Genomic DNA, 23,660 nt, shown 5'->3' with positions numbered 1-23,660 from the left:
CTGGGAAGAGAGAGCCCTGCCTCAGGTTTTTAAGGGCTGTCCCAAACACCGCAGGGCCCTTCAGGACAGAAACAAGACAAAAATGAGTGAGAGCAGCTCCAGCTGCAGGCGTGGAGCATGGCCAAGACATCGGCACTGTGGCACCCCAGGGCGCATCCGACTGTTCTCCATCCACCTCCTACCTCCCGGGCTTTTCACCGGGCAGCTGTGAGGGGACAGGATGCTGGGCGTGAGGAGTGTCCCCAGGCACTGCAACCGCATTATTCCGCGGGTGAGACAAATGCCTGCAGCTCAGAAATGGCTCTTTTCCCCTTGCAAAGGCAACGGGTGCACAAAACCAGCACAATGCACCAGCTGGCCAAACTGTCCAGGACCCTCCTTCACCTGCTGCACTGCCCCCCCCCGCCCCCCAGGAGGGCCCTGCCAGGGCTTGTTTGCATGCGTGGCTGCGGAGGATTTGGATTTACCAGCTACTATTTGCTAAGGAAATAGAGACAGAGTTCTGTGACACTCTGCAACCCGAACCGTGGTTTCCTTCCATTATTTTCTGGCAAGGTGCTGATAACAGTTGCTGCATGCTGGGGAAGGAGGGGCTCACAGGGGAGCACCCCTCTGCCACGGTGATGAGAGGGAAGAGGCAGGCGAGGGGATCCTGCAGTCCCTCCATGCGGTGTTACAGCACCTGATTTTGAGCAGCTATCACTACACGCCTCCCAAAGAACAGAAATCCCACATCCTCACCGATTTTGATGCTCACATTAGCTGTTTTGCCTCTCCAGCCTCTCCTTTCCTAGGCAGCTCATTTTAAGATTTGCTCTATATACTTGCTTTGTTACTTGTCAGGGACAAATTTGTTGGCTCGTACCATACCGCTAAGCAGAACCCCAGATCCAAATGCCCCCAACAAACACTTATTCAACCATAATTTAAATAAAACTCATTTCAAAATGCATAATGCCAAAAGGTCCCTCTGCCACTCTTAATCTCAGCAGAACTGCAGAGCACGTGAGCCTGGAGATAGGGCGCACGTTCACACTGCAGCTACGCTCCATTAAACCCTATTCCTGTAAGAATCCTTCAGCCGACCCTACAAACCTTTCTCACTTTTACCAACCCCAGGAACTCTGGGCCATTTTGATTGTGCTGCTGTTGTTTTTCCCACTAACAGGATGAAGATCGGATCTTGTCACTAGCAAGACATCCTTGGCATCAGGTGCCTCCACAGCACAGGAATTCAGTGAATATTTCAGCGCTGGTTCGGCCCGTGCTGTGCCAGGGACAAGGCGCGGCTCCTCCTTTGCCCCGAGCCAGGCACAGCGCGGCCGGTTTCAGCCCCGCTGCTCGCACCCTCCACGTTGCATTCAGGTCTCACCTTCTTAATCTCCGGAGCTGGGCAGACGTCTGAGGTTTGGGGGGGCTCGCCCTGCAGCCTGCAGCTGGAGCTGCTCTCACTCCAGACGCAGCGGTGCCCCAGGTCCTCCCTCCCCAGGCACTGGGAACAGTCAGCACTCCCGGTTGCACAGTTGTACACCTCCACTAAACCACCGGAGACAACAGAAAATGTGAGTTCCTGGGCCTGAGACTTTCACAGCTTTGCTTAGCTTGGGGCAGTCAAACATCCCCCGCCCCCCGGCTATGTTAATCCAAGGAACAGCTGAAATCCAGCGGCTGAGCAGAGCAGCTTGCACATACAGCAAGATGAGGCAGCGCTTGGCTGCCATCCTGAAGATTTCCCAGAAGGACTGGGTGCTTGTTCTCACTGTAATATAATTTAGCACTTTCTTTTCCTTTTTCTTCCCCTTGAAAAACAAACAACACCCAAACTCGGAACCTTTTGTCAATTTACACTACATGTTTCCAACTCTCAGCATCCACATGGGAAGCTGCTTGGCAAAGCTGGCTCCATCCTGTTAGCAATCACATTGCTTCCACACTCTGACAAAAATCGGATGGTTACAGTGCTCTGTACAGTGTTTACAGTTCCCTTCCTTTCCCCTGGTGACCACGGGCCCCTTTCATTGACTTCTCCCTTCAGACCTGCTCAGCTTCCACATCGTTTTCCTACACCGCTTTCACCTCTTCATTAGCTGGTGCCCTAGGTTACATTTCCTCTCCAGCCTAAAGACTTCTGCTGCTGGAGTGTGGGTATCCGCTGAGATAAACAGCCAGAAACACTCAGGAAACGTTGCTTTCACACCCTTTTCCCCAGAGGAGACTTTGCAGGAGAACATAAAACAAAGAAACAGTCACATTTTGCACTTCTGTTCACAGAAGAATCTCAAGGCACTTCATAAGCAACTAATGAATCCCTCAGCCTTCAACGGTCTGCCTGTGCTCGTGCTAATTAAACGTCATCAGCACCAAGGGAGTCTCATTCTCCACAAAAAAATGAGCTTATTTCACCTCATCTTGAGTCCACCCAGTGGGCTACACCAGTTGGTTTTCCACCCAACAGCAAAGAGCTGGGATTCCTTCAGTGGACTACCAAAGCGCAGTTTACAATAAAAGCTAATAAATATTGAAATCATAACCACTAATAACAGTAATTCCACTAAAGACAGTATGAAAGATGCACACATTGATAATTGGCCCGGCACATCTCTGTCTCTGCTTGCAAGTCAGCCTCTCTAATCTTCCTCACACCAATCTGCTCAAGGCGAGGAGGAGCCAGAGCAGTCTAACGGTCCCACAGGATCTCCAAATATTCTGGCAAATTCAGATTGATGCAAACACAATCTGTGTAAGTGAGCTCTTTCTCTGCGCAGGAGGAGGGGGAATTCCACCACGCTCTTTCCGCTGTCGTTCCTGCTCCCAGCAACACCCACGCTGGGAACTAGGGAGTCTTCTCTTGCACATCAGAATAGCCTTAGCTCAGATCTCCCACCCCTCTCCTCGGGGTTACCTCTGTATCTCCAAAATACATCCTCTTCTTTCTGCAAGGAAGTCATGTCTCCTGCCTGCCCATGCTGGTATTTCAAAGGTTATTTCACCAACGTGGAATGCTTTGCAAGATAAGCCTCCTTTATACCCTGGGATTTACTGTGGGGAAACCTTTTTATCCTGGGTCAGTGGCTGATGGCGTTAATGTCTCTCCACCTCCAAAGAAAAGCCTCACTTCAGGCATCTAGTTCTCATTTGCATCCAGGGTCAATCAGTCCCTTCTACTGTAAATCAGCCTGTTCTACTACCATCACTGACACGACTGAGAGGGGAAAGAGCCCAGAGCTGCTGCCTCCAGCAGGAGCACACAGCCTGGTGCCTGGCAGGAGTGGTGAACGCTGGCTCCCTTGGGCTTGCCCTAGTCCTGGGCTCGCCTCATCCCAGCGCACTCCTAATCTGAGTCTGCCTGCCCTCCCTGGCCTGCTGATGCAGCAAGGGCTTTTTTGGGAATCCAAGCATTCCTCCCAGAGACAGAGAGCAGGCCAGGGGTGAAATGTGTTTACACATTTTATTCTTTCTCAGCACAGGAGGGAAAAAAAAAAGACTCAATTTTTACAGCATGCTGAACCTTAATGCCACGCTCCTGTGAGAGCTCACGGCAGAGCCCTCCCCTGGCCTTATCTCCTCCGGCAGGAATTCCTCCCTGACCCTGGGGACGCCCCACATCTCTGCTGGGACCGAGAGCACCAGCACACCCCGTCCCACATGCTGCCGGCAGGCGAGACCTCAGCCGCTGCCTGCGCTCAAGGATGGGGCTCGACCTTCCCGGGGTGTAAAGGGGACGTCTGTGGGCGCCCATCTGGTTTCTGGGCACACATTCACGGGGGTGCAGATCTGGGCAAATATGTTTGTTGCGTGTGCCTGAGAGAAAGAACTGAGCTGTGCCCAGCTGAGCCTATAAACTTTGCCAGGATTTGAGAGTCATTCAAGCTGACCAGATGAGAGCAGAATAAAAATATTTTCAACTCAGACCTGTCATCATCTCAGGACTGTCGATAAATCTGTCTGGTCTGTCCTTCAGCTGAAGGTTCACTGGGAAGAGATCAGTTTTTTCTGATGTGTGGAGCTGCACACAAAAAACAAATAAAGAAAAGCTTAGGAAATTTAGTAAAATACAAGGTTCCATACACACACTACAGGGATTAACATTCCTCATGAGACTTCTCTGACCACTGCTTCTCAGTACAGGAGGGTCCCATCTTTAGCAGGGAGGAAGAGAGGGAAGGCTGTTTTCTATTTTAATTGTTTTGCTGAGGTCCCACTGAAGGGCACTGGGGCACGGCACACTCCACAGTGAGAGCAGAGCCCTGGCTTGCTGCTGGCTTGAGTAGAAACGGACAGGTAAGCTACAGACTGGCCAGTCTGCACATTTTCAGCACAGGGCTACTACATAGTTTTGCAGGTGACACGATGGGAAAGTGCTCCTCTCCAGCTTCTACTCGCCACGTTCCCATCAGTGGAAGCCCAAATGTGTGCTGCATTTCAGAGGTTCAGTTTGCCCTCCAACAACTACACGCCGCTCTTTGGTGAGTGTCTGAGCATTTCCTCAGGCCAATTCCTAGTTCAGAATAAAAGCTACAGAAACAGCAACACTGAAAGGTGGCCAAATTTTTTGCCTGAACTGAACTCTTCCCATTTAGAAAGGTAAACAAGCAGTTCCTTCCCACAATCCAGCGGAGCAGGGGCTGGAGCCACTGCAGATACCCATGGAGCAGACAAGGCAGCATCAGCACATGCACAGAGCCTCTTGCTGGAGAGGTGAACCCAGTTTGCACGTTTTTCAGCTGGAAGTGGAGGGAGGGATGAGGGGAGGCGGGTGGGAGGTTGGGGGCAAGACCCTCCCTGCCCTCGGACCTGCCCCACACTGTGGGGAGCAGGGGCTGGCGGCCTCACCCCCCGACTCACCAGCACGTGTACGCACTCCACAGCGGAGGAGTTCACCCACCGGGCTTCAAACGTCCTTCCCGTCCCAAAATGGCACTCCAGGGCTGCCTCCTGGGAGAGGGAAGACAAGGGCAGAGCGGCTGCAACAACGGTTTGGGGCGGTTCTCCATCTCAGTCCACCAATACGGCAGGTATTGTGTTTCTGCCGTCAGTACCTGAGCTGCCTCCGAGTCAAACAGGAGATCAGAACCCAACACTGCAAACAGGGCTGGGATCTGTGCCTAATTAACCCCGCTCCGGCACACACCTACACACAGAGCTGCTGCAGGCTGAGCATCGCGCACAGAGCCCGGCCCTGCCCCGTGCTGCTGTGAAGCGTCAAGCCCAGGCGTGGGGCGGCTGCTCCGGGAGCTGGGGACACTCACAGAGAGGACACGTGCCCGACCCAGGGCACATACAGACCAGGAGAGGTGCCTGGCTGGGCTTCGCTCGTAACCCCGCCAGCGGGTACCCGGGTCCCTCTGGACAGGGGGTTTAGAGCTCACGCTGCGATGCAGACCAAGAGCCAACACGGTCCCAAGCCGCCTCGCCCAAACCAGACCAAACCAGCCTGTGATTTGGGCTCAAAGCCACCTTTCTTCTCCTCCCAACAACTGCACAGAGCAAATCTCTAATTCAAATGAGGACCCAGCCGGGAGGATGTTCAAAGGCAGATTTTTTGTGCTGTTTTCCTGATAACACAAGGATGATATCCTGCCCCGAGTTACTGCTGTGCCTCCATCCTGCAGGAAAAAATCCTGTCTCCAAGCAGGTTGATGCTCCACCACTACTGAGGTCGAACTACCATTTGAAAACTGACAGATCTGATAAAAGACATGAAAGAGAGCACCAGACTCCTGGCAGGCAGCTGCTGGCTCGGTGAACACACAAGCACCCGCGAGGGGGAAACTGGAATCTCCTCCAGTGCATCGCTCTCGCCCAGGCAGCTCCCGAGCCCCTCGCCCTGAGCCCCCTGCCTGCCGCCCGAGCAGCCCCCCCAGCACCGACGGTGTCAGGGTGTGTGTCAGGCAATGCTCACAAGATCCTGCCGAGGGGGAAGGGGAAGGAAAGGCGCCCGGCCCCCAGGACAGCCTGTGGACGGTGGCGGGGGGAAGCCGGGCTGCCCCGGCAGCAGTGGTGCCTTGGCCCCTTTCCTGCTGACTTCATTTCCTACGGGGTTCCACGCAGTATTGCTTCCTCTTCAGCCACCTCCAGCCTCCACGCAGGAAGGAGGATTTCTCGCCCTTTTTCGCTGATTGTGGAGGGCACATCCTCCTTTAGAGAGGCCGGGCCTGTGCAGGAAAGGCAGCCCGCTGGGGCACCGAGCTCCTCTCTGCCCCGCGCCAGAGGGCAGGGGGTCGGGTGGAAGTGGTGCCTGGCAGCACCCCCACTGCCCCAGCATGGCAAGCCAGGCAGCTCCACCAGCATTTCCAACCTTCTCCTTTCCCCGCAGGAAGAGGAGCTGCCTGGCTGTCCAGCGCGCCAGCATCCTCCACAGGGGCACAGCAAACCAGGCGCCACGGGCCCGGAGGAAGACTTGACCCAAGATGACACAGGGTGGCTTTCTACAAATACCAGAGCTTAGGCAAGTATTTTCCCAGTGCCTAGCCTCCCTGCCCCAAATTCCTCTGGTTCTTCCTGGCGTGCAACACATCTCCAAAGGCACCATTTGATGTCCACTCCTGCTTTTCACCCTATTACCATTTGCATGCCAGAAAATTTCACAGAAAGGACTTTTTTTCACAAGAAAAAAAGAGCTCTGCCGGGACGACCAGAAGTTAAGTTGAAACACATTTCCATGCAGTGGCTTAGCCAGCACAGGGCTCTCTGCCTGCAGCTCGGGGCTCTGTCCTTCATTCCTCAGCGCGGGGCGGTGGGGCCTGGCTGGCGCCGGGAGGGCGCGACACCGGCACGCTCTGTGGTGGAGCAAACATCCACAAGGAAACCCAAAGATTTCATTCTAGGGACTGTTTTACAAGGTGTATAAACCTCCTCAGTCCCACCAAATGCAAAAAGCGTGTCACTAACTGCGGGAGATCCCTGGAGAATGCCTGGACAAGAACAGCATCTCCCTTGGGCTTTGCCACGCAGCCTCACTCGCCATCGGGGTGGCTGCTTCCCACCATCACCTTTTGCTAATATAGCAACTTCAGCTGCCAACACAAACTGGGACTGGCCCCATCACCCGCTCCTGAGGCAGAAACCAGCTTGTACTTAAAACCCCTTCAGCTGACCTGGTCACCTTGCTGCACACTGGTCTAGGCTCATCAGAGCCTTCCTGACCTCTCTGGGAACTCATTTACCTTAGAGAAAGTTGCGTTAGCCAGTGAGATCGTAATGTCCCGAGATACTCCCGTGGGCATCGGGTCCAAAGAGGCAGGAACAATTCGCGGACAGTCAATTTTCTCCTGTTAGGTGCAAAACAGGGAAAAAAACCCAGAGAGGTTAGCTGGGTGCATGCTGAGCGTCCTCTGTGATGACATAAGAAGACACAACTTGGTAACATTAATTCCACTACATCTGCAGAGTCAGATCACGCTGTAACCCCAGAAAGTGAAATATCAAAATGGCACTGTGATACACACAACAGTAATGCCATGCGGAGCCCTCCTCCCCGAGGAAGGCTTTCAGCCCAGCCCAGCATGGCACTGCCTTAAAATCCCCCCCTCTGCTAGCTGCTGGACAACCACAGCACGGCAGCTGGGTTTCCAGGAGGGCTCAGCCACAGTCACGGGCCGGCAGCCACGGCCAGCAAAGAGGGGAGCACAGCAGGAATCCCCCTCGCTGCTGCCGGGCTCCCCCGTCAGCTCCCGGCCCTGGGTGGTGGGGCTGCCAAGCCTGCGCTTCCATCTTCCTGCGACAGAAAAAATGTACTCCCGGGTAAAAAGCCAACGCGTACGCACTCCTCAGCTGCCACTCTGGGCAGCTCCCCCATTACATGCACTTAAATGTTTGAAGTCGGGGCCAGAGTGACACTAAAAGGAGGCACAGCAGCCTACAACAGCAAAGCTGCCGGTGTGACCCCGCTCCTGCCAGCTGGAAGCCGATGTCTCCGCAGCACAATGCACATTTCTGCAAGCCCCTGCAGAGATTTCGCTTGCCAGCGGGCTCCCTCCTGCACGGTGTCAGTGCAGAAGCGTGCGGGGGTTTGTGTGTGCATGCGTGTGCGCGCAGAGGAAAGGGTATAATGAGCTACAGGGGCTTCAGCGAGGGGACTGCAGCAGTAGGACAGCTGAAATGAAAGGCCTAAATGAAGCTGAAAAATGATTTTAAAAGGTCATCTGTCCCCCTACTTTTGTTCTCACTTTAAATTGATGGCTCAGATACTGGAGCTGACTCAGAATTCAAGTCTGTATGACAAGCCCATCCTGTTCTCTCCTGAGATGTAAATCACACTGCAAAACTACAGCAGAAACAAAGCCAGATTCTCCGTTGCCCCAGGGTATATCCAGATTAATGCCTCTGACAGTGGAGCCATTGGGGTAAAAGACAACAAAATATTTGGTCCGTTATGCAGAATACTTTGCAGCAGGCAAGATTTCCTTCGCACTTGCATGAAAGGTTACCGCACTGTGACTCCGCTGATGACAGCGCTGCTGCTGCTCTGACGAGGGGCAGAGCCTGCCCTCCCAGCGCCGAGGCGCCCGGCGGGACACATCCGTGGTGCCGGACACACAGGGAGCACGAGGCTTCTCTTCTGCCTGCTCCAGACCTAGCTAGGGGTCAGGGAAGTATCTGGAAGTGCCTGTTTGACTGTGGAAAACACGCTTCATTTCTATCAGGACACTCATCTTAACCAAGCACAGTTGGTGCCGCCTAAACAAGGAGATTAAATAACAGAGATGCTCATGATAAGAGAAGTACAACAACAAAGCGAAGCACTGGGGAGAGATTTCAGTCCCCAGCCTCTCCTAGGAGAATCAAAAGAGTTAAAATAAAACCAGCAGGGCTACAGCTGAAAATTCATGCAAAAGCTCCTATGGCCTGGTGCGTCCTTGCATGTCACAGCAGCTGGCGTAGCTTGCTAGATAAATACACTTTAGAGGACTGATTAACTTGTCGTCTTGCAGCCCCTTCTCCTGCTGTTCATCAGCGGCTAGAAATAGAGCTTTCCAGCTGATTGTATCGTTCACGTCTGGATCAGGGCAAAGGGTCTGAATGTTTAAAATGCTGCGGATGCAGCCAGTATGATGCTGCCTTCCCAGCGGAGCAGTTTTCAGGTGCAGCCACGCCAGCCATGGTTTATTTACTGAAAGCTCAGACCGCAGGACCAGGCGCCATGTTTCCAGGGCTACAGAGCACCTCGTCCTGCAGGCTGCTCGCTGGAATCAGCAGGAAGAGCTAAGAAGGGCACAAAGATAAAACAGGAATGTGCCCAAGCCAGGTGCAGCTTCCAACCAAACGGCACCTCTGGAGCAGGAGATCAGAGGCCAGAAAGCCAGCACAGGCAAGGCAATCCTTAAGGAAGGACAGGCACGGTCATCCCTGCCAGAGGGTGGCCCTGGCTCTCGCCGACTGCTCCAGGCGATGGGAGCAGAGTTTGGCTCTACATGGGATCATCGTTTCGTCTGGCCTCAGGAGGCTCCGTGCGAGAAGCCCCGTGCCTTCCCCCCGGCAGCTACTGTGGCAAGGTTTTACCCCCACAGGGTCGGTTTTATGGCTTGTCCCTGCTCCAGGAGCCCCATGCAGGGGAGGGGACAAGGCCAGGCTCTGCCTTGTGGGGCAGGGAACAAGGGGACAGCTGGACAGGGCAAGATCCCGCTCTCAAATTCTCCCCAGCATCTCCCTGGATGCAGTCTGGGAGGAACACCCGGGCTGAGCCAGGAAAACACCCCGCTCCCTGCCCCACTGCATAACTGCTCTTCCCCTGCCTTTCAAGAACCAGCTATGCTTAAAACAAAGGACACAAATTATCTCAGGCAAATTGTGCGTTTGCCAGCCATGGCAAGTTGCAGGTGATGTGGCGCTTTGTCAAGGAAAAAGTCAGTCCAGCAACACAGGACCTTCTCCAGAAGTCCTCTCGCAGCCCAAGCTCTACCTCTAGATTTAATGAGAGACCCAGCGCCTACCAGCTGTGACTGAAAACACTGAGCGAGGACTAATCCATAGCAGTCCCCAGCTGCCCCCGCAGCCCTGAATTTGCTGACAGCCCCCAGAGCCCCGTCCAGGCAGCAAGAGAAAACTTTCTGAAGCCCAGAATTTGAACCGCATGGCACGAGCAGCCCAGATACGCGCAGGGAAGCGCAACCGACCCGGGGAGGCTCCGCCAGCCAAGGACGGAGCAGGAGCAGCGCTGCCCTGCACCGCTGGGAGCCGTCACCCAGCCACCCCCGGCAGGGACGGGAGGCGTCACCCGGGGTCTCACGCTGGGCACGATGGGCAGCAGCCCCGTCTCCATCCCCACCCCCTGTGCCGGCAGCTATCCTGCCCTGGGGTCAGCCGGGGGGTCTGAGATGGGGCCAAACTCCTGCCAACAATGAGCGTGGAGAGCGCTGGAAGAGCTGAGATGAGAGCAGAGCACCGGTGCTAGAGGGATATTCAATTTACAGGGTACAAGCTTGGCTTGGATCTATGGCAGATTGATTGCTAAAAGGCCAATTTTATTCAAATTAACTTCAATTTAAATTTCAGAAGCAGGAACACACTAAGCCTCTGGGTTATTAAAGCTGTAATTTGGAAAGGGGCGATTTTCTCCTTAGACGAGCACCACCAGTGGTGTGCTCCAGCAGATCATTAACATACCGCAACAGCCTAGTCAAAGCTAAGCGAATTGCAAAGCATCACTGCGTTTCTTCTGTCACACAAACCCAGGTGTCCCAGGATGTGGAGATGTAGTGGCATTGCTCCAGACGTGAGAGGTGATGAAGAGCCAAGGGACAGAGCCCGCTGAGGGCAGCGGGACAACCAAATGCTTTAGCCAGGCTGCCAGCCTTCCCTGCACAGGGGCCTCAGCTCGGCACGGCACGGCAGGGCTGCAGCTCACCTGCCCCACACGCGTCCCCCTCCGGGACAGCAGCAGAGGAGGATGTCCCAACTCCCACCGGGGACAAGCTGTGGCCGGCAAACGCCGATGGAGGAGACCCTGAGCCCGCCGGGAGCAGTGGCTCAGGCCACGCTGGGCACCGGTGCCTGAAGATCCCCAGGGCCACTAAATAAAGCGAGGCTCAGCCTGGGGACCTTGAGGCGAGACGGGCTGAGCCTGGTCTCAGCCCCAGGCTCAGCCACACTGCCGGGGAGCGCTGCGAGCACGACACCTGCAGACCAACGCCCCGGGCAGCCCTTCAGCAGTGGAGCACTGAAGGTCTCCTGAAGCAGCGGCGTCTGACGGGCCTTACCTTCATCCGCAGTGCGTCGTCACACTGCGAGTGGTTGGAGACGCAGGTGTAGGTGGAGGGGCACCAGTGACACTTCCACCTGGCCGAGAGGCAGCTGGTGCACCTGAAATGGCAAAGGGGCGGTGAGAAAAGCAGATTTCAGGCTGCTCAGGGGAGCCAAACCTCAGCCATGCAATCGATCTTCACACATTCTGCTCGGTCTTTAATGGTGCCCAGAAAAACCCACGGCAGGTGCTGGGTTTTCCTCTCCTCCTCTCCCTGGGAGCTGGCGGGGATGTGGGCAGAGCCCGTCACCCCTGAGCCGCTCCGAGGCAGACCGGGAGCCACCCTCCCCTGCTTAGTGAAAAACGCTCTTTTTCCCCCAAATCCTCTTTCCCCTGTCCATCTCTCCGGGGAGCCAGGCATGCTGGCGTGTGATGGAGGCTCTCCCCCATGGTCTGCGCGGGGCGTGGGACCGCCGGCAGGCAGGAGGCAGGGATCCCTGTGTCAGGGTCTGTTCTGCTCCTGGAAGGTGGATGAATTTCTGTGGGTGCGCCAGAGCCCTCCCCTCTGGTATAGGGCTGCTCCCCACCAGGGTTGCAAGGGGCGAGAGAGCAGAGGGAATGCGTCCCTCCCTCCCTCACTGCCCCACAGACCCCCCCAGGGATGGCTGGGAGGCCAGCTCTGCTGCCTAAGGGTTAACAGAACACACTTTATATAAAAATATTATTCACGTTTAAAAAAACCCAACATGTCCAGATGGCTCGAGACGCCGCGAGGACCCTCCTTTGCAAATCCCTGGCAGCACAGCCCCTACGCCTCTGCCAAATCCTGCCCAGGCCCTGCGGGGGGCTGCGCTCCCCCATTAACCCTGCGCAGGGGGACCCTCGCCCGGCTGCGCGCGCACCCCCCCGGCTTCACGCGCTCCATCTGCCGCCGTCGCCCCGTGCCACCTGCCCACTGCCACCACCTTGCAGCCACCGCCCGCTGCCACCCACCCCTGCCACCGCCCCGGGGTCACTTACGCTCTCTTCGGGTAAATGTTTCCAGTTCTTTTGCAATCGTAGATGGTGAAATTGGCCCGGATAATGTTTTTGCTGTTGACCCGGAGAGCAGTTTCGACGACCACGTGGTCTGAGAGAATCAAGCCAAAGAATATTGGGTTGCAAGAGCCTCTCGCTCACGCTCATGCTTAGAAGACAAGACAGACCCTTGGGAAAACAAAGGCTAAATCTGATTTGTTTTCTCCAGGGCTTCCTCCAAGCTGCATTTCAGAGCTTGGACCATTCATCTTTTGCCCTCTGACTTTCAGCTCTTCCCTCTTAAATCAACATTTTACATCACCCTCACCAGAAAAGAACATTGCGACTTTCAGCAGAAAATTCCAGCATGTTGTGCAAGTGTTAATTAGCAGAGTTAATTATTGTCTTCGCTTACAGTTGGTGCTAAATGATATTTAAAAAAAAATGTGGTAATTAAAACATGTTAGTTATCATGTTTTAAAACCCCGCTCACTTTCCCCATGACAACAAACCCACAGAGAAGAGTGGAAAACCCTTTTTTGGCTACTTAACATGCTATACTAACTCCCCATCCCCCCAAAACTGCTTAATTTTTTTTTTTCTTTGCAATTTTGCCATATAAGCACCAGGGACAAGAGACAATGCCTCTTTCAGAATATGTACAATAAATCAGCGCATTGGATTCCAGAAATTCATTTGGACATTGCTGTAACCAACAATACAGAACAGTTAATGATCTCCCATTCTTTGGATAGCCAGGGAGAAAAACAATGCAGCCTTATAAACTTGCCTATGAAAAGTGGGATTTTCAAAAGGACTGGCTAATTCTTCTCCTACTAAAGTCAGCCATCTTCAATAGAGCATTCACTCCAGGCTTGAAAGCTGAAGATTTAACAAGCGCTCAAGTCTGGAATGAGGCATCGAACTTCTCAGAAGGAGCTATAAAACGGGGCTGTCTCCATCGCTACATGGCCAGGATCAGCTCTGGGCAGCTCGGCCGTCGGGACTCGGCTGGCTTTAGCCAGATCTGTGGCTCCACAGCGCCGCGGGCCCTCGAGAGGGGCACCCCGCCTGGCACCACCCGAGAACAGGGGACACTAGAAGAGCTCAGCCTGGCTTTTGGTTGCCTGAATGGGATTAAGAGTTTCTGAGCTGCCTTTAGGTACACACTTGTTCTTCTTCCAGAACTCCTCCTGAAAGGTAGCACATGCTCGGGAGGGAAATTAAACAAAGGTAGCTGAAAATATGATATAAGTAGCAACATTATTTCCCCAGGGCTAGAACATTTTTGTTTTAGTACTTACTAAATCTAAAGCAGAAGCTCTAACCAGATGAATCGTAATAAAATAAGTACATGAACTGGCTTTTAAATTCTGATGTTTAAAATGAAAATTGATAGATTTGAAATACTGTCAATTCATGTTAAGATGATGGAACTCCTACGCTTTAAAGTCTTATGACCCATAAAACAGAAGCTTGGGTCTTTTCTTCCCTGTTTGCATTACCTGCGCATACAATTGGAAAAAGAAAAAAGGTCTATGAAAAATTATGTCCACAAAAGTGTTCAGAATGAAAGGAACTTGTTCTCCTCTACATACCTTGGTCATCTGGAAACGCTGGGTATTTCTCACGTGAAAGTAAACTGCAATAAATAAACTGGTTTACATAATCTCCAGCAACTCTGGCTACCGTGCGGATATTATTTCCATAGTCACATGAAATATTTGTTCCATTCAGGTTCGGGATAGTTCCATTTATTTGTATTATCAGGGCCTAGATCAGACAAAAAATTAAATGCTATTATTACAAAAAATTATGTTTAGAATTTGTCAGTGTTTACAAGCTCTTCATAGGCTAGCAACTCCAACCCAAGTCCACAGGCAGCCATTTTCTTTCATTTTATGCACTTTGAACTCTAAAAGCCATCTGCATACAAAACCTTGCTGCAGTGGTAAGAGCTCTGTCACCTCCAACTCCAACAACTGTGGCCAGCATGAAAACTAACCCCGGGGCGTCCCTGGGAGACCTCTTGGAGGAAGCAGGACGCAAGGGCTAAGCCCTCCGAGTGCAGAATAAAATTAACCCCTGCTCCTGAGTGCCTGAACCTGCCCACTTGCTCCAGTCCGTACCAGGGACTGGTGACGGGGGCGTGGAGCTGCAGGAGCTGCGGCAAGGGCCGGCCACCAGCCACCATCCTCCGTCGGCCACCAGCCACCATCCTCCGCTGGCACACCCGGGCCCAGCCGGCTGCCCCCGCGAGGAAGGGACGGGAGGTTTTGCAGAAAGGGAACGCTTTTGAGGAGGGTGACTCGGGAACACGTGCAGCCCGCGTGCTCGGCCAGCTTGCCCCTGGCAGCAGGGTGGCTCCGCGGGGACCCCGGCCCAGCGCTCCTGAGCGCAGGAGTAGAGCCCGACTGGTGCTGGGGTCCCGTGGGATCTGTTTCTCCAGCGCCGGTCTGGGCTCTGCCCCAACCACTGCCTGTTTGTGAGCAATTTCCCCATGTTAGGGCTGGGCGAGAACTTTGGTACAGAGGGATTTGTGCCATGGGGAGAGGGTCTGTCTTTAAACAAAAAATATTTTGATGAAAACATTTAAAATATAACAAAAATATTGTTAAAAACAGCAACAATACAAAACCAGAAAATGAGTTGGGTTAGCTGTCTGCAGCCGACCCTCTGTATTTTAAAACTCTGCAGTCTCTGCAGTGTGTTTAGTGCAGCAGCTTTAGCAGCCCTGCTCATCTCCAGGCTCAGCGTCCTGCTGCCTCCCCGGCCGAGGCACCGGAGGTCACCTCCCGGCTTTTGGGACCCTCGCCTTGACTCGGCAGCACACAACAGAGCTCAGCGTCCCCACGGCCCGTACCCGATCCGCCCGAGGCCGTGCTGCTGCGCTAGAGGAGCGTGGACATTTGTCAGCCCTGAGAGCAGGTAACGGCTCTACAGCACGCTGCACATGGTTAATTTGGTATTCACAGCAAACGCACCGGGTTCTCTTTGTCGATATTAATCTCAGGCTCCAAGATGGTCATGGAAGGGCACTGCTGCACTCCTTCACTTGCACTCGCCCAGAAGTTGGCCCCTGTGAAGTTCGTGCACTCGTGCTGCAGAGAACACCTGCAGCAAACAGGGGAACAATTTGTGGTTGATTATTTTTAAAACAGGTGATAAAAATGTTGACTTCCTTGTGAGGGAAGGTCCTGAGAAAATCCTGTGCCTGCAACTTTTTCCTCCATCCATGAAGCTAAGCCTAAAGCTTTGCTGCTATATTTAAAGTGTCTGGTTGCCACGATAAGAGCACGTACTCCCACCAGCATCAACAGAGCATCAGGATTCGGGCTAAGCGAGAGCAGGCCAGGCTGAGCCCAGAACTGAAGAGGAGAAGGTGACATTTTGTCCAACTTCTTCAGTTTGTAAACGCAGAGTCTAATTTTGTAAATCCCTTTCGAGTGTTGATCGTCTCCCACTCATAAATGATAATTGCAAGGGCAAAAGATGGTCTTTAACAGGGTGTTGGCTCTCTCAGTCCCATGGCCGGATGCCTGCAAGATATTCTCTGCACTGGCAGCTGACTGCAGCATAACAATGCAGCTACAGTTAAATCCTGGCTCTGAAGAGCATCCCAACCGTCTGAGACCAGATGCAATTGTTTTTAAAAGCATGTATTTCGTAACAAATGGACAAAGACTAATGGCAGTGTGACTGCATGAAAATGCCAAAGGCACCAGAAATTCTTGCTGGGGCTTGAGGGCCACGGGACACAGCCCCTCCTACCTGGTCTCCATCGTGCACCACCCGCAGTAGGCATCAGCGGCGGCCAGGCACTCCGAGCACGTCGGGTACTGGTTGCAGGCAGCCACCTTCACCCGCGTCATCTGCATGACAACAGCACAACTGCTTCCAAATGTTTCACGCCACCACAGGAATGCTCAACCCGACCGGGATGCGCCACACGTAGCTACCAACGAGACGTTGGCGTCCGGGGCCGCTTCACCCGTTCGCCCGGACCAAGCCCGACAGAGAATGGCCACCGAGGAGCAGGCCCTGGCACCGCCGTCCTCCGCCCCGCCCCAAGCCGGGTGTGCTGCGTCTGACCAGCCCACACGGGCAGAGCCCGTCGCAGGCCGGGGGCCGCATGTCCCAGGGTGCGTGAGGACGCCCAAGGGACAAGGCTGGCTCAGCGGGGCTGAGCTGAGCTGAGCTGCTCCTCTTCATCTGGCACCTTGGCGGTAGATGTGTGATGGTCAGGCTACGCTTTCTGATGCATCAGCTGGGAGATGGTTTCACAGCTTGTCCCTCCCCGCAAAAAGCTCTCACTCAGACATGCAGAAAGCTCCTTTCTAGGCAGAGCTGAACACTATCTGGCTACTCACAAAATGACCACAAAGCACTCTGGAAACCTTAATTTGTTAAGAAATCAAAGTACCTCTGGTGACTTACTCGGCAGGAGCAGTTGGAGGGAAAGCATGTGCGGGTTTCTGCTTTTTCCTCGCTCAATTTCTAAACATTTGGGAAGGAAAACTGAGTCGTTTGGTACAGCGGGAACTGACAACGTGAGGTGCTGGGAGCCCTGAGTGCACCTTGGACCGTGGGCACCTTGGCCTGACCCCCGCTTCACCCGCAGCACTTCGCTGCTCCCCAGCCCTGCGGTGCTCAGCATCCCCCGTCCCAACCCTGTTGAGCTCCTGGGGAGCTTCCCAGGATGCTAATTCCACCAAAGGAAAATAACTCATCTGGTTTATTGGAAAAGCAACAGAGGAGAGCATCCCAAGTGCTGCCCTGGGTGTTTGCTCAAGCCCGAGAAGGGTGCACAGCCCAGCCTGGGAGCTGAGATGAGACAGTCTGAAACATCAGCTAAAGAGGCATCCCGGGAGGGTTCTGTGAAATGATAATGACCAATCTGCAGGGAATTAGGGCTTGGAAAATATAAACGCAACATACAACATTTGTGGTTGTGCATCTGTTTTGACAGATTAAAATGTAATTCAGGACAAACCACCAGCGCCTGGAGCGTTCAGCTTCTCCTCTTCTGCTCACTTGATGGAGATGAGACTGACTGTTTCTACCTGCTGCGGCACTCCCGGGCTCTGCAGAGAGCCCCCCTCCCTGCCAGCCCTCCTGCCAGCCAGGCTGAGCAGAAACCTCCCCCAAGGACCACTTCTGACAGACAGACTTTTTGTCTGTAGGATCTCCTAAAAGCCTCCTTGCAGACTGTGTACTGTAATTTTCATGTTTCTATACAGGAACAACCTCTCATTATTTCTGCACTTCCCTGAGTGGGATCAGTTTTGATATCTCTCACTCTTCTTTCTACCTGGCCACCACAAAGACGAGAAAGCCTGACAAGCTTGTCTGCTTGGAGTGACCCCCACCCAGCGCAGAATGGACAGGCACAGGTACCCCCCCGGAAAGCCCTTTGACGCCCCAGCCAAAGCTCTGAGCTTCTTGGCTCTGCCCATTAATGTGAAAGCAAATTTTATTGTCCCTTCCTGCTCCCGGCTTAGTGCTAAATCAATGGCATGATGCTCAGAGAATATTTTGCCGAAGACTAAAGATCTCACCTGATAGGAGGTCATCAGATAGAGGTATGTGGAATCAGAGGGGTCGAACTGCATGATGGGGTGGACAGGCTCTCCATAAGCCACCGAAATGGATCTCCTGCTAATGACCTTCATGGTACTGTCCAGATTAATCTGTAGCAAGAAGAAGCCACTCACTGAGACCATTTTTCAAACGCTATGGGGAGAAGATTATTTTTCCTCAGTTATAAACAAGAATCAGAGTGGTACCTAATGGTGTTCCACATTTTCAAGTGCTGTAAATCTCTACACGCTTTGCAGGCTGCACACACAGAGCTTTACTGAAAAGCCAGCTCCGTGCCACGGGGAAGGCACTGAGTGGCCCAGGAAGCCCAGGCCACGGCCAGCAGCCCTGCTCGGTGATGAACAACCCTGGCAGCCCTTGGTCCCTCTGTTTAAAGCCCTCTGTTTGGAAAACTTCTAGTCGGAGGCTCTCCCCACCGCACGGCCCAGCTGCACGGCTGTTTCCAGCCAGCCACAGCAGTGCAACGCCCGCTTCACCCTCATGGAAGAGGCACCAGCCTTGGGCCCTCATTACATACACATGTGCGTTTCTGTGACAAACACTGCATTTCCAAAGCTTAATGGAAAACAGTGAAAATCAGCGACAGGGCTGTACAACATGGCACCCCCTGCTCCCTGCATATTTGAAAAATAAGTGTTGTCATTCCTGGCCAAAAGAAGCTTTTATCCCTGCTAACTCCAGAAACCGTGGCAGCTGCCGCAAGAGAGCCAAATCCTACCTTGCCTCATGAATCACCAGCTGAAGCGCTGGCAGTGATGGAAGAGGCTGCAAAGCATCAGCCTGCCTTTCAGATCTCAGAATGTCTTGGCATTTGACTTGAAAACTCAGCAAATTAAATGTGGCATTGCTGAGAGGAAATAACAATAGGGCTACACAATTTTGTGTGACAGTCACTTTTCAGCTTAAAACAGAAACGGAGCGAGGAAAATTCCTACCTCCTTACTAGCAAGGGAAGGCAATGACTGTTAAGGACCAAGCATGTCTCTGCTCTCTAAAGTCTGGATTAATTAATTAACATAGAATTAATTAATTCTTACACTAGAGCAGCACCAACATGTCCTAGTAAGATAGCACACACTCAAAGCAGAGGGCTTCCCTCTGCTAAGAACCATATGCAAGCACTGCAAGCTACTAAGCAGAAAAAAAAGGAACTATCATTTTAAAAACTGGCTATCCAGAAGCTAAATAATTCCTGGGATCACCCAAGACGTCCATGAACCAAGTCCTGATGCCCTCTGCTTTAGCTTTGCGACCGTCCTCTCTCCCCCCTTGCTGAGATTTGCTCTATGCTTGGCGGTTTCAGGTGCCTGTCCCTGGGTCCCTCTGCCTCCTGGGCTCCTCTACCCCACGTTTTCACTGCGCAGGCACCTTCCCTGGATCCCCAGGAGCTGTGGGCCCCGGGGGAGGGCCACTGCAGCAGCAGAGTGGCCGAGACCACCAGTCCCCTTGCTGGAGCAGGGTCGGGGCATGCTGGGGGCCGCATGCTGCCCTGGCGCTGGCAAGAGCAGAGTGGGGCTGATCTTCTGGGTCACCCCACCACAGCACCTTGTCTACAAGCACCTGGACACGTGGGGACTCGCCAGAACAGACCCTTCCCAGCCCTGACTCCTTCAAGGGTGTTCACCCTGGCACACCTTGCCCTGGCCACCACTTCCCAAGTGCTGTTTTTCCTCTAATGACTGCTGGACGTGGCACCGATAATGGCCCTCACGAAATGCCCATCTGCAGCCTATCTGATTAATTCCCCATACATACCCCTGGCAGCCATAATTGCTGCTGGCAGGAGCTGGTCGAGCACTATTTCTGCCCCTTTGCTGTCTTTTCTCAGGCAGCAAATCTGAATGATAACTCACGCAAAGTATCTTGTATCCCGTGCCAAATAACAAGGAGCCCCGAAGGTAAAAGGGCTTCTGGTTATGCAGCTGTGTTGTAGAATTAGATTAGAGCTATCTGAGCAAATTATCCCAGCAAAGGGTAGCCAGGAGCCTCTCCCTAATGGAGGCGCAGCAGATAAGGCTGCTTTCTCGGAGAGGGTAATGGAAGCAGAGCTGTTAATACTGTGTGAACGGGGGCTGCGCTGCGTGTGGCATGTGCCTCTGCAGCCTGGCGCACGGGCCTGGGGGCAGCTTCCTCCCACCCCGGTGGATTACCTGCCCCTGCGGGCAAAAATCAAAGCAGAGAGTTTCTTTGTGATCGTTCTCACATTTCTGTCAGGAGCACTTGGATGCAAGGGAAGAGATTGGATCAGTTTTCTTCTCTCCAAGCATTTTGATCTGATATTCCACATTATGCACCACTCATCCCAGGCTGAGATACAGCAGGTATCGGCTGTGTCTCTGCTCCAGGGCTTTCCTCCCCTCTCCTCTAAGGACTTTTGATGCTGAGTACACCAAACTGTTGTGGCTGGCTGGAATCAAAACTTTCTTTGGCAAACTTCAAGTGCTAAAGTTACTGAAACCTTGGCCTTGCATCTTGGCTCTGGAGCCAGGGTACTGCGTTGCCCTACGCTGCCTTTGGCACAGCGTTTAAAGCAGATACTCCATCAGATGTGTGGATTCACACCTGCTTTGGACTCAGCTGTGATGAAGCATCTCTCAGTGATTCCCCTGTCTACATGGAGCCTTCAGAAGCCATCAGCTCGGAGGGAGAATTTATTAGGAGAGCTGTTAATAATTAAATGCTGCACAATAACATTTCCAGCATAGGGTTTATCAAGAACATCCTGCTCGCATGGCAGCCTTGAACAGTAATTAAGGGCCACCAGTCACCAGGCAGCATATATCACTGCACAGATTAGGGCAGCATCCCATTACTTCTTCGCTACCAAACAAAAGCAGGTGCTCAGACAAACTCGACAACAGACACTGTCCTCTGTGCAGTGCTGGAAGGGACGCCCCGCCACCCCCTGGCCCCCCGGCCCTGCCTGCCCCGTGTTGGTGCTGCCAGGCTCCACTTGCCTTCAGGAGTCCCCCGCTGGCCGTGCCCAGGAACACCACGGTGTAGTTATTGACGCTGGCCACGGCCACTGCGGTCAGGCCGCTGTAGGTGAAGATGGGGGTCGCCGTGACGGGGTTGACGATGGCCAGCGGGTGCTGGAGGTGTGCGGCTCCACAGTCCAGCTGCTCCGGCTGCAGCTGCGGAGAGACACACACATCAGTGGGCTGCAGCCAACACCAGCAGGTCCCCCCCCACATCACTGCTGCGAGCCCGGCGTAGACAAACTGCCCAGGGAAAGCTCCTCGCTACCAAGTCACGGAATAGGAAAATGCAACTGGTTAATATGGGAGCAAAGAGCTGTAAGAGCTTCCTTTGTGCTTGCCAGATCTACCCTCGGAGCCAAATCCAGATGAGGCTTTGCTGCAGATGAGCTGTTGGAGGAGCTGTGCCCTTGCCCGTGCTATGGGCAGGATCAGGGCAGCACCAGGATCGCTGTCAGAGCCACCCAGTCACAGGGCACCCCAGGAGGGCATCCTCCAGCCAAAGGCCCGTTTACTGTAGCAGTACCCTCCCCTCCACACAAGGTGTGACAGTAAAAAGGGACAAGGGGGCTCCTTGCAGGGGGCTGTGCCGCAGGGCAGGTTCCCCAGCCCGCCAAAGGTGAGCCCTCCCCAGGGGCCACTGGCTGCCGACCCTCGCTGGTCCCATGGGCCGCCCCAGTGCTGCCATGGGTCCCCTTCCCACGGGTCGGCTTGGCATCAGTGCTCGGGGACACACGGAGTCACGCTCAGCTGCAAGTCCAGCAGCCATCGCCTGCTCCTTCCGCCTCAAACAAAAGGTGAAGTAAAAAGTTTCTCCAATAAAAGAACTCAAAATATTATTTCCCCGCAAGTGAGGAAGTGAGTGAGAACGAAGCCAAGCGAGGAGGGGGAAAAAAGCTTGCTGGCGGCTCTCAGGACTGTAAATCCTGGCTCTGATCTTGCTGCTGCTGCTGCAGTCAACAGCAAAATTTCCACTGGTTTTCCACTGGGACAGGATGGGATGGGGAAGCTGCTGAGCAGAAGGAGGCACCGTGCTGCGGGACATGGAGAGAAGAGCAGCGGCTGCAAAACTCTGCCCAGGAACGCTGGAGCCCCCGACCCCATCCAGCCTCAGCCCGCAGCCACTCGCCGTGCCCTGGGGAGCAAGTACAGCTGTGCCCTGTGCCCAGGACCACAAGAGGTTCATCATTTGCCTCTGGCTTCTGCTTCCAAGCTGTTCCTCAAAGCTCTGGGGGAGCAGGACCTGCCTTTTCTACAGAAACGTTAAATTCAGGCCAGCAGGCCGGCAGGCGCCCGGCTGTGGCAGGAGCAAGGGCGTCAAGGGGCAAAGGCAGAGGACAGTTGTTAAGGACTCCTCGCCTGTGAGCAGGCCCTCGGCTCATTTGGCCCAAAGCAAGACAGCAGACTTGACTATCCTGGGCTAAATTAATTAGCACAGTTGCTGCATGACAGCAGCATTTGAAAACAGGACTGATGCCTCGTATTCCTCCTACCCTGCCAAGACGCACCCAAGATTTATCACCCTGAATCCTCTGAGATTCTCCTTATAATTTCTGCTCAGACAATGTGGATGGATTCAACAACGTCTGAACATCACAACAGTCTTGCTGCCGACAGTTTACCTGCTGTCACTGCTGTGGCAAGTGGGTCCAGCCGAAGTGTTCAAATGATGGGCATGTTTCAAGGGCCATTACCACATCATCTACACTGTCATTTCAGGCTAGTCTTAAGAGAAGCCACAGCTGCGCTGCCCCCTTCGTGGGTGTGGGCACACAGGGGGGGCTGACCTGCCGGCAGCTGAGGGTACTTGCTGAGGGCCTGAAAACGCACCAAATGAGGGCCCTGATTGCGCAAAGTGCTTATACAAAACTCTAGACAAGACACCACAACCCACACCCCTAAAACTAAGCACATTTTAAGCCTTATTGAACTCAGCCATAACAGGGATATTCCTTCCAAAATAATCATCAGGAGTGCTAATTTAAGCAGAACAAATGCAGGAATTTGAGGTTGTATCTGTTAAGAAACTGGACCTGCGCTTCCACCAGGCAGGAGAAGTTGACAACCAGACCATTTAGCACATTCCCTCCTCCCTGGGCTGAGTGCACCAGGGCCTCTATTTTAATTCCCTTATTATCATTATTATTTCATTAATAGAACCAGAATAAATCTTCAGCTCTACCTCCTCTCCAGACAGTTTAGAAGATGAGGCAAGAGCATGAGACCCGGGCAGGACCCCGGCTCTGCTCCAACCCCGGTTTGGGGAGCACCTCCTGCCTCGCGCCTCTCTGTCCTCCTGGCCACGACCCCGTGTCCTGGGTCCCGTGGTGCCACACTACAGCAACACATCAATGGATAAAAACGGGGACGAAACTTGCTAAAACCCAAAATGTATGTGAAACAACTGGGCTGCATCTCCAGGATCGAGGGACGGACGGAAGCCCCCACCAGACCACCACAGGGCTGGTGACCCCTCTGCAGCGGCCACGGCTGGTCTGTGGGGGACGGTCAGCATGGCACTGCCCCCTCCTCCTCTTTGCATGGGAGAAGGCAGCAGCAGCCCCCTCCGGGCTGGGTGTGAGGTGCAGGTGCCAGCCAGCCCTCCTTCTTTTGTGGCAGCTGGTCAGCAAACAGCACTGGGCAGCAAACCCTGGCATCCTGAGCCCCAGCCCCATCCCAGGCCCGCAGCAGCCCCTGCGCAGCGGCACACGCTGCAGACCATTCCCTTGTTTGAGGAAGGGCTCGTACCCCCTGCCCGGGGGGAGCAGACACATCCAGGGCTCATCTCCCTGCTGCAGCGGCAGAGCGGGTCCTCTCCACGAAACCACCCTGATCTGGGACCCCTGCGCCCCAGCAGACACCAGACCCCGCGCCCGCCGCTG

The 23,660-nt window shown here is 53.8% G+C and overlaps 1 protein-coding gene across 1 annotated transcript in view; it reads right to left on the bottom strand.

Annotated features, from left to right (window-relative positions):
* PLXND1 (plexin D1) overlaps positions 1-23,660 on the bottom strand; it is an 80,082-nt gene that overhangs the window by 39,581 nt on the left and 16,841 nt on the right. The window contains exons 2-12 of the mRNA XM_074878752.1: positions 20,758-20,934; positions 17,758-17,889; positions 15,971-16,071; positions 15,184-15,313; positions 13,798-13,972; positions 12,203-12,311; positions 11,199-11,301; positions 7,167-7,271; positions 4,846-4,935; positions 3,913-4,006; positions 1,373-1,536 (exon numbers count right to left, since the gene is read on the bottom strand). Of these exons, the coding sequence (XP_074734853.1) occupies positions 1,373-1,536; positions 3,913-4,006; positions 4,846-4,935; positions 7,167-7,271; positions 11,199-11,301; positions 12,203-12,311; positions 13,798-13,972; positions 15,184-15,313; positions 15,971-16,071; positions 17,758-17,889; positions 20,758-20,934 (1,380 nt within the window). The remainder of the gene's footprint in view (positions 1-1,372; positions 1,537-3,912; positions 4,007-4,845; positions 4,936-7,166; positions 7,272-11,198; positions 11,302-12,202; positions 12,312-13,797; positions 13,973-15,183; positions 15,314-15,970; positions 16,072-17,757; positions 17,890-20,757; positions 20,935-23,660) is intronic.

The sequence above is a fragment of the Strix uralensis genome, chromosome 10, assembly GCF_047716275.1.
Source record: "Strix uralensis isolate ZFMK-TIS-50842 chromosome 10, bStrUra1, whole genome shotgun sequence".
Classification (NCBI taxonomy): domain Eukaryota; kingdom Metazoa; phylum Chordata; class Aves; order Strigiformes; family Strigidae; genus Strix; species Strix uralensis.
The sequence above is the reverse complement of the archived record's forward strand: the minus strand, read 5'-3'. Positions and strand labels throughout refer to the sequence as shown.